The 13825-nt window shown below is 35.1% G+C and overlaps 1 protein-coding gene across 4 annotated transcripts; it reads left to right on the top strand.

The window, feature by feature from the left end:
* The first annotated feature begins 2321 nt into the window (after positions 1–2321).
* Positions 2322–10979, top strand: LOC105119637 (uncharacterized ATP-dependent helicase C29A10.10c-like). Of its 4 annotated transcripts, none has more exons than XR_841164.1 (9): positions 2322–2428; positions 4107–5645; positions 6703–6882; positions 6961–7056; positions 7136–7304; positions 7454–7586; positions 7693–9459; positions 9599–10400; positions 10506–10979. XR_841164.1 is itself a non-coding variant. In XM_011017805.1 (8 exons), the coding sequence occupies exons 2-8, from the start codon at positions 4256–4258 to the stop codon at positions 10010–10012; spliced, it is 4149 nt and encodes a 1382-aa protein (XP_011016107.1). In that variant the 5' UTR covers positions 2322–2428; positions 4107–4255; the 3' UTR covers positions 10013–10979. The 4 variants fall into 4 exon arrangements, 2 of the variants coding, with proteins under 2 accessions (XP_011016107.1, XP_011016119.1); XR_841161.1 differs by having other exon boundaries at positions 9599–10428; positions 10472–10979; XM_011017805.1 differs by having other exon boundaries at positions 9599–10979.
* Positions 10980–13825: the final 2846 nt, after the last annotated feature.

Here is a 13825-nt window from a genome sequence, read left to right as displayed (position 1 = left end):
GGGGGGGCTCATTGCAATCCTGACAGTACCTTAAATTTGCATTACGTGTCCCAGATCGTTTCTTAAAATATTTGAAGTTTTTCTTAACAATCCCATTTCAGGATGTAAATCAAATCTTGGACTCTTAGAGCGGAGCTAATTAAATATTATAAAAAACTCTAACAGTTGTGGGAGAATCATTTCAGCAAAAACATTGTTCACGTTTTTACATTTCATTGTTCGTTTTTTTTTTTTCGTGTGATTTTATTATTTTGTGGTTGAGTTGAAGGGTATTCTTCAAATTTACCGAGGAATAGCAAAATTATTTTTTCCCCTCTGAAAAATAAAATTTATTTTAAAAAATACAAGATTTTTATTTTTGCATAATTTTTCTACATGTGCAGTATTGCATACTTTTTTTCTTTTTTTTTTAACGGATTTCATATATGTCATTATTTCTATTATTATTTAATCAAATAAAAAATTAATCTAACAAATAAAGTTATTAAATATAAATAAATAAATAATTGTGTTTCAAGATTAAATATCTTAATTAAATTTTTTTATTTTTTTATTTTTTTATTTTATTATTGTTAATTACCTTTATGTTTATCCATTAAAATAAATAATTTTTCTTTGTTCGTTTTTTTTTTTTCGTGTGATTTTATTATTTTGTGGTTGAGTTGAAGGGTATTCTTCAAATTTACCGAGGAATAGCAAAATTATTTTTTCCCCTCTGAAAAATAAAATTTATTTTAAAAAATACAAGATTTTTATTTTTGCATAATTTTTCTACATGTGCAGTATTGCATATTTTTTTTCTTTTTTTTTTAACGGATTTCATATATGTAATTATTTCTATTATTATTTAATTAAATAAAAAATTAATATAACAAATAAAGTTATTAAATATAAATAAATAAATACTCGTGTTTCAATATTAAATATCTTAATAATTGTTTTTTAATTTTATATTTTATTATTATTAATTACCTTTATGTTTATCCATTAAAATAAATAATTATCGATTTATTTGATTAAATATATGTATAAAAAATTTAATTTATATTTAAATTTTTTCGTGTAAAAAAATATATTAAAAAAATTTATATATTTAATTTTTTATTTTAAAAAATTTATTTAACTTACAACATACCACAAGTCAAATAATTAATAAATATAATAAAATAATATAAGCTTGGAGGATATCTCCTCAAACTTTGAACAAGCAGTATTATTCCCCAATTCGAGTCATTTTTAATTTGATTTATTAAAGATTAATTGATATATTTTAAGTATGTTTAATAATTTGATATATGATATTTTTATAAAAATATTTTTAATCAAATATTATAAAAATATTTTTTTAATATTAGCATATTAAAATTATAAAAAATATAAATTTAATATTTTTTTCAAATAAAAACAGCGCAAAAAATGCTTGCCCATAAAAACAAAAACATACTAATTAATTCGGAGAAATTGCCCTTGGTTTTCATCCTAGCCACATCCCGTATGGGCTATATGCGTCGCGGTTCATTTTATTTTGTCATCTCACGGATCACGACACCGCCATAGCACACGCTCGGCTAAAAGTGAAATTTTCAATAAACTCACCAAGGAACCAACAAGTTGCAGATAGCAACAGAAATCTCAATGAGAAGCGTTCCTTCCTAAATACGAACAAAAACCCAGTGCTTCCCCACACACACCAATCAACCGTGCAATACACTCTCCAATGCCCTAATGACAATTTCGAGAAAACACACCTCCTAACCCCTGACCTAAGCACATGAATTTGTCAAAATGACAGGACTGTGCATTCCCTCTTCTTTCGGCGCACGTGGGTTATTAGTACCTCTCTCCTATTTAAAATCAGCAGACACCTAAAGTACCCTTCAAATCTCATTAATTAATAATAAAAAATCCAACGTTTCCATCTTAATACGTGTCACATTTTACGCTGATAAAGTTCACAGACATAGCCAATCAGACCCATGGATGCCCCTATATAGGCGTGGCAATCACCAGGCTCCACCTAGCCATGGAACCGACGTCCATTATGGGCTCAAGCACAAGATTCTTCCGTGTAAGTGTTATGCACGCAAACAACCCACCTGCCAAAACTATTAATTACCGAATACCCGTATCACCCCTCATCCATCTTCATCGATCCCAGGTAAATAGATGGAAACAAGGGCATTTCTAGTAAATATGATTGCATTGAAATGATAAAAAAACAATTAAAAAAATGTGTATTATGGAATAAACTATTGATGAACAGAGAAAAAACCGGCCGGTTAGAGGGGTCTCGTTTCCTATATAAAGCCACAACCACAGACTGTATTCTCTCATATTTTTGCATTCGCTTTTAAGCGCTTACTTTCTCTCTGTATAGCCAGCCTCCCTCTCTGCACTATTTGTTAGATTCAAAAGCAGCTCTTAATAGGTAACAGAAAAAACAATTTCTCTCTCAACTTCAGTTATCCATTTTTAACTCATTAATTTAATTTATTTTTTAATTTGTTGTTTTTTTATTGTTCGAAGTGGTATTTTATCTCTGCAACCAAAGGACAAGAAGGAAATTCAAAATTGAGATTGAGATTATAATTAGAATAAAATAATAAATCGCGTGTTTGACTGGGGGATTTATGCGAGAGCTAATAAGGATTGATCTGTGGAGGTTAAGAGCGGTAATCGAAGTAATGATTGGTCTGATGCTGTTTCATGGAGCGATTATTTCGTTTGGTTATTGAAACCCTAGATATTGCTTTTAGGGTTAAGTTAGGGATTTGGTTTATTAGTGGACTAGTCAAATAAATTATGGGTTTTGGATCTGGTTTGATTTGTGATTCCATTTAATAAAAAAGCAGCGAGTGAATGCTGTTCTGTTGTCTCTGTGAAGGGATGGAGGATTTTATGTTTTTGGTGGTGTTTTATAAGATTTGGTTTATAGTCTACTGTGGGGCTTTGATAATAATTATTATTATTTAAAAATTGGTTTTGTGAAATGACATTGTTGGAATTTTATTTTTAATATGAATGCCTCCTTGAATGTTAGATTGTGTCTATGTGAATTGATTTTGTTATTTCTTTTTGTGATACGATTATGCAGCATCTGATTTCTTTTAGAGTTGCATTTGTTCTTAAATAGGATTAATATAATCAATTTTGTATTGTAAAGAGCAAGAGCCTGTTGTGATAAGCATGGCTTGATTTTTTGTATGTATGTGCATATGTGCTTATAAATATAGATCGGGGGATTTGTTTTCATGACTAATAATAGAGGTGTGGTTAGCAAGTTTAAAGAAAATCCTTGCTCGCTCCCTTTGTACTACCTGCTTTAGGCTTGAGGCCTTGGGTGCTTTATGCCTTGCATCGTGTTCTAATTTGGACATGGAATGTGATTGCTTTCATTTGTTTATTTGAAACTTGGATTATGTGTTGAGACTGCTAGGTTTTCTGGCATTAATAAATCTGAGCGGAAGCAATTGTGTTGGGTGCGTATTGATGGGATTAACATTGCATATGCATATTCTGTACAAGTCTTTACTTTTTACTGGGAAGTTTGTTTCTGATGATGTCAGAATAGAAGGATTTGAATATGAGTGTTCCACCTATACCATCATTAGGCATGAGAGAAATACACCTTGGCTAGTGATTGTGAGGCCCAATTCTTGACTGGAGGTGCTCCTTAGCACAAGTCCTTTTACCAATGAGTTGTGGGTCTATTAGGTGTTAGGGATTAATATAAAACCATTCATTAGACTTCACCCAAAAGCTTGCTTGAGGTTTTGAGTGAGATGATTGTTTAACATGGTATCAGAACTTTAATGACCAAGCAATTAAAAGATCGAATCTCAACACATGGTAGTGGTGGGCTTGTGCAAGTTTCAAACCTTAATGGCTTTCACTTGACAATGTGTATTAGAGAGTAATATAAAATTATTCATTGAGTTTAACCCGAAAGCTCAAGCTTTTAGGTTGACATTGTTTTTTAATATTAGGATGGTTGTCCATCACACCTGTTCTTTGTACTTGTATGTTTTCTGTTTTGTGTAATAAATTGCTCCTTATTGTTTCTTTCTTTTTTGTTTATTTTATTTTTTTGTGAATCTGATTTGCAGATATCCAGTGCTTGTACATCCCATTTTGACCAGCTTGTAAAGGGGCTTTTTATGTTTTTAAGGTGGACATTCTTTGATAAGAAAACAAATATTCTAGTAATTAGATATTCTCGTGTAGAAGATTCAGTTTGTATGCATTTACACATGAAATGGGTTCTCGAGGAAGGCCAGTATTTGATCTTAATGAACCCCCAGCTGAGGATGATGAGGAGACCGATCATGTTGTATGCTTGCAGCCACACAAGGCACTTCCTTCTGCAAATCCCCACCATTCTGACTTATTTGTAGCATCAATGGGCCCCAAAGGATTAAACAATAATCATGCCTTTTCACATGCATCATCTGTATCTGGTTTTCAGCCCTTTGTTCGACACAAGGTTGCTTATGGCCCTGAAATGGGTTTGGAAAAGAAGATGGCTGGGGAACAGAATCCCAAGTTTGCATCACCAGCAAAAACAATTACTGATGATGATAAGAAAGAAGCACCATCTCTAGTTTCTGGTTCTGCAAACATTAAGGCCATTGAAAGAGAAGAAGGTGAGTGGTCTGATGCAGAGGGCTCTGCTGATGCCTGTGCTGGCAGTAGTATGTGCGAACAGGGCAAAGCTTCTCAAGATCAAGTAAAGTCTGAATTAGAAGGCTGTACTTCTGGTGCAGTTTCCATGAATGATTCTAGCAGTGTTAAGGTTATTGATAATGCCAATGCTGAAAGTAGTGGCCGTGTTTCACCTGGACTGGGTCAAGGTCAGAATGATCATAAAAGTAACAATAGTCGAACTTCAAATGGCAATGCAAATGGTGATGTATCAATGGATGGTCAGGAGGAAATTGCCTCAGTCTCAAAACAATGTGAAGCTAGAGGTATGGAAGCAAGCCATGCACTTAAGTCTTCAAATAATCTGGGAAAGAGGAAGATAGATCAACACAAAGAAGCAATGCTGGGTAAAAAGCGTAATAGACAGACCATGTTGATTAATATAGATGAAGCCAAGCAAGCTGGAAGCATGAAAAGTTCAACACCAAGAAGGCAGCCAACTGTCACTCGTACTGTGAAGGAAGTTCGTAATGGTCCTCCACCTGCTGAACGCGTTGGAGAAAGGCCTAGCCATCCCATAATTAAGGATCAGAAACAAGCTGATCTGCCATGTAATGGTGGTGGCAATTCTGTGGAGTCTTGTCTACCAAAATCTGAATGTACTGGCAGTGTAAATTCCGTACAACCAGCTAAGAATAGGAAAGTGAATGGCGACTCTGATTTTTCTGTAGACTCACACCTGCCACCTATCCCGAAACAGAATTCATGGAGAGAGCCTGCCGAGAGTTCGTGGAAGCATCCTGCTGATTCAAGGCAGCCAAAAAATTCACAATTCTCTAACAGGAAGCCTGCTCTTACCAGCCAAAGTTCCATGGATTCAAAGTTGGGAAACAAGAAATACCTTCCTGTGAAAAAGCCAACTGTAGCCAGTACCTCCTACCAGGACACATCAGTGGAGCGTCTCATACGGGAGGTGACTAATGAGAAGTTTTGGCATCACCCAGGTATTAAACAAAATATATACTTATCCATTCATGTACATGGCTGCATGCATTATCTGTGACTGTTGTTTGGTTTTTGGGCTGAAGAGATAGAACATATGACCTGAATTTTGCATCTGTTTCAAGTCTTTAGGAGGGGGCCAGAAGTACAAATAGTAGAGGACATATTAGAGATGTATCCAGAAGAGTTTGCAAGTCAGTAGTCCATAAAGCTGGACAAATTAGTTTTATCTCTGGATTTGTTTCCTATATTTTTTTTACTAGTTTGGAATATTTGGCCGTGTGGATTTTGTATCATCCTCCAGTTTCTCTCTCACAATAGAGATGCATTTTGCATCTGTTTCAAGTCTTTAGGAGGGGCTCAGAAGTACAAATAGTAGAGGACAGATTAGTGATGTATCCAGAAGAGTTTGCAGGTCAGTAACTCATAAAAGCTGGACAAATTAGTTTCATCTCCGATTTTGTTTCCTATATTTTTTTTACTAGTTTGTATCATCCTCCAGTTTCTCTCTCACAGTAGAGAATTGTGGATCAGCTAGGGTTTTTTTGCGCTCCTCCTTAATAAGTAAAAGCTGATGTCTGTATTACTCGGGGCCGGGGCCATGCATGCCAGAGGAGATTTAATGGCTTCGTGTGGTTGGCTGGCGAGGTCCAACTGTTGGAGAGCCTCTTGTATGGAATAAACTTGTGGTTTATTGAGTTATTGCCATTTAAATTTACAGCCATCATCTTTTTCTTTCCTTTTTGGCAGGGCTGCACGTGCATTTTTTTTCCTTTCTTGTTTGCTATTCGCATAATTTTTCTAAATAGAAGCAAACAAGTTTGATAGAGGTTTGCTTGCCAATTTATGTATCCTAGGAGGTGATCAAAACGTTAAACATATTTTTTTACTGATTCTATGCAGCTACTTCCTATTTAACCACCTTGTATATATCCATTGAGAAAATACATGGATGTTGATTCTTGACATATATTTTTTCTGAGAGCTGTGTCCTTTTTCCATGTGTTTTTTGGCCTCTGTATTATTTGAATCATATTTTGTTTTATTACTGTGCACCAGAGGACTCTGAGCTCCAATGTGTTCCTGGTCACTTTGAGTCTGTGGAAGAATATGTAAAAGTATTTGAGCCTTTGCTTTTTGAGGAATGCCGAGCACAACTTTACAGCACCTGGGAGGAGTCAGCTGAAACCAATGCACATGTTATGGTTCGTATAAAGAGCATTGAAAGGCGGGAAAGAGGTATCGTGTCAAATTATTAGTGTAGTGGTGTATATCTGTCCTTTTTATTGACTGATTGAAAAATACTTGTGACCACAGGATGGTATGATGTCATCATTCTTCCAGTAAATGAGTGCAAGTGGACATTCAAGGAGGGTGATGTTGCAGTTCTTTCTACTCAAAGGGCTGGAATAGGTTCGTTATGACTTGGTTGAATTGACAGAAGTGCATTTTGGTTTTCTGATATGCAAAGATTATTTTTCATCATGTCAAGCAGTAAGATCCAAGAGGAACAACTCCTCGTCATCAAATGAAGATGAAGAAGAGCCTGAGATCAGTGGACATGTGGCTGGCACTGTTAGAAGACACATCCCTTTGGATTCTCGTGATCCTCCTGGTGCAATCCTTCACTTTTATGTAGGGGACTCCTATGATCCTCACAGGTTATTTCTGAAATCTCAATTTGTTTTGTGGTATTTATGCTTGCTTTGAATGATTTTAAGTCACCAGAATTCTTTATCTTATCAGACTTTTTTCTCTGTATTTCATAATTTTTATTTGCTTGCTTGTTCTATGCTTTTTCCTTCACCAGAAAGGCTGATGAGGATCATATTTTGAGGAAATTTCAACCTAGAGGCACCTGGTATTTGACTGTCCTTGGTTCGCTTGCAACCACCCAGCGGGAGTATGTTGCTTTGCATGCATTTTGCCGTCTTAATTTACAGGTAACAAATTTTTCTCTTTATGAATACCAAGTTTTGTCTTTGCTTCATATTCAATACATGCACCTTTAAACACAGGAAACTAAAAGTTTTATTTCCATCCTGGTAGATGCAAACTGCAATCCTAAAGCCCAGTCCAGATCACTTCCCAAAATATGAGCAGCAGACCCCAGCCATGCCTGAATGCTTTACACAGAATTTTGTTGACCATTTGCGTAGGACATTCAATGGACCCCAGCTGGCTGCAATCCAGTGGGCTGCAATGCATACTGCTGCTGGTACAAGTAGTGGGGTAACTAAGAGGCAAGAACCATGGCCCTTTACTCTTGTACAAGGGCCTCCAGGGACTGGTAAGACGCATACTGTCTGGGGAATGCTAAATGTCATCCATCTGGTTCAGTATCAGCATTACTATACCTCATTGCTTAAGAAACTGGCACCGCAGAGTTATAAGCATGCCAATGAAAGCAATCCTGACAATATTGCTATGGGGTCAATTGATGAAGTTCTTCATAACATGGACCAGAATCTCTTCCGCTCCCTTTCAAAACTCTGTCCAAAGCCCAGAATGTTAGTCTGTGCTCCTTCTAACGCTGCAACTGATGAACTTCTTGCACGTGTTCTTGATCGCGGATTTATTGATGGTGAGATGAAAGTTTACAGGCCTGATGTGGCCAGAGTTGGGGTTGATTCACAATCACGTGCTGCTCAGGCAGTTTCTGTTGAGCGGAGAACTGAACAACTTTTAATCAAGAGCCGCGAAGAAATTTCAAAATGGATGCAAGATTTAAGAGTTCAGGAAGCTCATTTCTCGGCACACATCGCTGACCTTCAAAATAAGCTTAATGTTGCAGCAGTGGACGGTCGTTCCCAAGGATCTGTTGGTGTTGATCCTGATATCCTCATGGCTAGGGACCAAAACCGAGATGCATTACTTCAGAACCTTGCAGCTGCTGTTGAAAGCAGGGATAAAGTTCTAGTTGAGATTTCTCGTCTTCTCATTTTAGAACCCAGATTTCGTGCTGGTAGCAATTTTAATCTGGAAGAAGCCCGTGCTAGTCTAGAGGCAAGTTTTGCCAATGAGGCTGAGATTGTTTTCACTACTGTCTCAAGCAGTGGTCGTAAGTTGTTCTCTCGGCTCACTCATGGTTTTGATATGGTAGTTATTGACGAGGCAGCTCAAGCCAGCGAAGTAGCTGTTCTTCCTCCACTCGCGCTTGGTGCTGCAAGGTGTGTTCTTGTTGGCGATCCTCAGCAGCTTCCTGCAACAGTTATCAGTAAGGCAGCTGGAACCTTGTTATACAGTAGAAGTCTTTTCGAAAGGTTTCAGCAAGCAGGGTGCCCAACAATGTTATTATCTGTACAATATAGGATGCATCCTCAAATACGAGATTTCCCTTCACGGTACTTTTACCAAGGACGTCTCACTGACAGTGAAAGTGTTGTTAATTTACCTGATGAAACATACTACAAGGACCCTTTACTTAGACCTTATCTATTCTATGATGTTACTCATGGGCGGGAGTCACACAGAGGTGGATCGGTATCTTATCAGAACGTTCATGAAGCACAATTTTGTCTTCAGTTGTATGAGCATCTTCAGAAATCTTTAAAATCCTTGGGCATGGGAAGAATCTCGGTTGGCATAATAACTCCATATAAGTTGCAGTTGAAATGCCTCCAGCAAGAGTTTTTAGCTGTTTTAAAGTCTGAAGAAGGGAAAGATATCTATATTAATACTGTTGATGCTTTCCAAGGCCAGGAGCGTGATGTCATTATTATGTCTTGTGTACGGGCCTCAAATCACGGTGTTGGCTTTGTTGGTGATATCCGGCGAATGAATGTTGCTCTTACCCGTGCCAGAAGGGCTCTATGGGTATGATTTGTCTTTTGTTTTTTACCTGCACTCCCTGTCACACCTTTTTTTGTCCTTGGCATTTCATTTTTTAGCTTGTCATTTGTGCCATCACCCACAAGCTGTGTCTAACAAGTTACTGAACTTGATTTCTCAACAGGTCATGGGGAATGCCAATTCTCTTGTGCGATCGGATGACTGGGCTGCATTAATTTCTGATGCTAAAGCAAGAAAATGTTATATGAATATGGACTCCCTCCCCAAAGATTTTTTAGTTTCAAAAGGAGTACTGGGGAAAGGTTCTTCCAATGTAAGGGGTTTGAAGTTAGGTGGCCGGAGACACAGATCATTTGATATGCACATGGAATCCAAATCAAGGATGCCATCAGAGGACGATGAGGATTCAGGTGCATCTGTAATTTCCAGGAATGGGAGTTACAGGCCTTTTAAGCCAGCAGTGGACAGTTCGGTAGATGGATTTGATCAATCAGGTGATAAATCAAGAGATGCCTGGCAATATGGTATACAGAAGAAGCAGGGTTCCTCAGCGATCATAGGAAAGAGGGACTCTTAGAAGTGTTGGTGGTTGTCCGCAAATTCTTTTTGAACTTTGGGGTAGTGATGCCATATATATATTCCCTGAATTTGTGATGCTGTCTCCTACTGCGCGAAAAGGCCTTTTGAAACTTGCTACTCATTTTGATGCGCACCTGCCAAACTCATCCGGACCTAGTTCCCAACTCAGGCTGCTTATGCCAGCTGCTTCTGCTAAACAGAATGTGAAACAAAAAAGTGGGGCTGCACTAATGACTAAGGTAAACTGATAAACAAGTCAAGATGATTGCTTTTGCAGCATATCCGTTGGGTCCAATTTATTCCTGCAATATCTACAAGGGTTGGGGGTGCTTTTGGGTAGGTTGTGGGAGATCATACCCTCAAGGGACCAGCTTCCTGGTTCAAAGGTGAGAAATTATTGTTAGTTGCCATAATATCTCGTCTCATTTAAGCTTATGGTCTGGTGATCACTGCATACATTGCATATGCTTTTGGATTTGCTTGAATACCAGGAATTGGTTGGTGGCATCGAGATGATTTTTGCATACGAAGTTGCAATGAAGTTCAAATGGAGAAATTACTTTCAATTTGGGAGTTGGAGGCTCCCAGTCGTGCAACTCCCTTTTTGGAGCTCTCTTATTGCAACGGACTCATCGGTTCTTTATCTGTATCAGAGCTTCGACAAAAGAGTTAACATTTGGAAGATGCCTGTGTACATTAATTTTTTGGCGTGCAAATGCGCACCAGGACTGCGTCTGAAGGGTAAGTAAGGTATGCCTGCAACAGATGGGAGATTCGCAAAATTCTGTATAGGAAAAAAAGGAAAGTATAGGATTTGTTTTACTAAAAATCTAAAAAATTCAATACTAGAGGCATTTTCAACTGACTTTGTACATACAGTTTTAACATAAAGGAAAGTAGTAAATTTTTTATTTTTTTGATTTCGGCGAGATAATTATTTTCTGAGAAAAAAAGAGTTGTATTTTGCCCAGGGAGTAAGAGCCCGTTTATGTACCTTTTTTGAGTTTTTTAAACAGTCAAATTCGAAAGTAATAACAACATTTATTTAATTAACTTTCAAAGAGGGTATCCTTTTCCATTTATCTTTTTATATGAAAATATTATCTGTCTGAAACATTGTTCCAAACGGTTTCTAAAAGGTGCCCATGTCGTTTGTCATACACGATTCAATATGGCGGTGGTAAATTTTTTTAGTATAGTTGTTAAAGTTGTTCCTTTTTTATTAAAGTCTTGTTTGGTATTGTTTTTCAACCATGTTTTTAAATTTTTTCGAGTTTTATTATTTTTTAAATTATTTTAATATACTGATTTTAAAAATAAATTTAAAAAAATATTTTAATATATTTTTAAATAAAAATATTTAAATAACAACCTCGGTCATATTTCTAAATAGATCTCAACTTTTCTTTTGGCTAAATTGATGGCCACGTGGCTCTATAGTGATTTGTTTTTAACTTTGATCATTAAAAATGTTATTTCATGAGTAAGTCTTTTTGTTGGCAAATTAATGGTTAATTAGCTCTGATTTATTAACAAGGACAAGATTGGAGGATCAAAGTTGAAAATGCATGAAAAATTGATGTTCGTGTCAAAGTTTATGTGGAAAGTTTTGTTTGGTTCTTATATTTTTTAAATTTTTTCTTTTAGTTTTTATATTTTATTTTTTATTCAAAACTTCATTTTTTATTTTATTTTTCAGTTCTTAATTTGAAAAAAAACAAGTTTTTGGATTTTGAGAGATAAGAGAGAAAACTCCAGTTAAAACTGATTTAACTAAAAAAATTAATTTTTGTATTAAAAAATTAATTTGTATTAATAAATTTCATTCGATGATAAGAGTTTTATCTAATAATATTTTATTATTATTACTTTGAAATAATAGATCCGAGCTAGTAAAGTTTTTAATTTTAGGTTGATTTTGGCTTTTCGGATTATTGTTTGGGTTATTTTAGATAATAAATAGATTTAATAAGGTTTATATAGTGTTTTCTAGTTATTTTAAATATTAAATAATTAAAAATTAAGTTTTTCGACCAGATAAAAACCCGTGGTTTGAATTTTTTGCAACCCTGCAGTCGCCTGAAAGGCTGAAACCGGGTTGCCGCCATTTTTTTCTCTCAGAAAAATACGCTGTCCTCTCCTTGAAAAATATAAAAATGAAAAACTTAGCTTAGGCACGTCCCAGGAGGGGGGGCGGGGGGCCTAGGCGTGCTTGGCTTCTATTTTTGGGTTTATTTGTTTTTTAACTCTTTTTTTCTCGTTTAATTTTATTATTTAATGCTGAATTTTATTGATTTTTTTATTTTTTTTGTTTACAAAATCTTATGATGTTTTCTTAATAACATGTGGTTTAATTTTTTTATTTAGTTTACGAATACATTTTCAATTTTCTTTTTATGATTTTAGGAGATATTCTTTCTATGTTGTCCTACTTAAATTTCTTTCTTTTTAATCTTATTCCATTATTATTTATGCATGTTTTTTTTATTTCATTAGATAAAATTTTGATTCCAATAAACAATGTTATTAATATACAATTGAGTCTATGACTTATATTTCAATATTAGATATTTACATTTACATCTATCTCAACTTTCCAATTTATTCTTTGGTTAAATATCATTTTGTTTTTACTTAGTTTTCATATAAAGCAATAATATTTTTATTATAATATGTGTACATGATATTTTTATCTTTAATTTTATTCAATAGATTTTATACATGTATTTATTTCTATTAACATTAAATTAAATAAAAAATTTATTTTAACAAATAAAATTAGTAGATATAAATAAGTAAATAACCTATGTTATAATATTAAATACCTTACTTTTATTTATCAGTCTACTTTTATTTATCTGTCAGTTTTTTCATTCCAGTATTCCTTACTTACCTTGTTTGTATATATTTATAAGCATGAATAATTTTTTATTTATTTAATTAAATACTTATATAGGTTTTTCCATTTACAGTTAAGATTTTCTTGTATAAAAAAACACACAATTTTTTATTTTTTTTTCTGATTTTTTTTTTCCCAACGTGGATCAGATTGCAGACTGTCCATAAGTAAAGAAAAGAAATGTTAACGAACTATTGCACAAGGAACCGGGTACGTGAGTCTGAAGTCTTATTTGTTTGTTCGTATTTTTTGGTCAAACCCACCATGAAGCCTTGTCTGTTCAACTTTTGTTTATTTATAATGAAATACCCTTTTTCGAACACAAATAACATTTTGAATATATATATATATATATTACAGGGTTTTCGGCACTCCTCATTCATAATCTCCATCCAAGCGATCACGTGGGTGCCCTCCCCTCCTCCATTCATTTTCCTGTCCTCTTTTTATTTATTGTTTCTTTTTTTGCGTGTGAAGATAGTGATGGCGATTTGGTTCCATGATTATTTGAAAATAAGAGATATGGTTGAATTTATGATGTATATATATTTATAAAAAAAATAGGCGAGACTTTCAAGAACATGGGTGGTTAGTTGGTTGGTGATCAATACACGCGCTATAATGCAGTAAATGTTAAGGGTGTCCTTAGCGCGTGGCATAATATATGATGCATTATTATTCATCCCGCACAAAAGCCTCTCGAACTTGGTCCACGATAGCTGGAAGGTCCGACCCCTCTGTTTATTTTTATCCTTCGGATCAAATCACCTGCTTTGTTCAAAATGGCTGTGTTTTTATTTTTTTTCAAGAAAAGAAAAGAAAATCATCAATCCATCGGAAACGAATGGAGTCGGAGTAGCTGAGGTTTAAAGGTTAATGGGGTCCTTCTATCAAGTGGTTCCTCCACCGGCA

The sequence above is a fragment of the Populus euphratica genome, unplaced genomic scaffold (assembly GCF_000495115.2).
Source record: "Populus euphratica unplaced genomic scaffold, PopEup_1.0 scaffold6.1, whole genome shotgun sequence".
NCBI lineage: Eukaryota > Viridiplantae > Streptophyta > Magnoliopsida > Malpighiales > Salicaceae > Populus > Populus euphratica.
Note: the sequence above shows the minus strand (reverse complement) of the source record. Positions and strands in the feature narration are given on the sequence as shown.

What these genes read in the sequence shown, in the direction of transcription:
- LOC105119637 (XM_011017805.1), top strand. Translation starts at nt 4,256, where the DNA reads ATGGGTTCTCGAGGAAGGCCAGTATTTGATCTTAATGAACCCCCAGCT. An exon ending in GACTCCTATGATCCTCACAG is followed by an intron (nt 7,305 to 7,453) that starts GTTATTTCTGAA and finishes TTCCTTCACCAG; the next exon opens with AAAGGCTGATGAGGATCATA. An exon ending in GTGCCAGAAGGGCTCTATGG is followed by an intron (nt 9,460 to 9,598) that starts GTATGATTTGTC and finishes ATTTCTCAACAG; the next exon opens with GTCATGGGGAATGCCAATTC.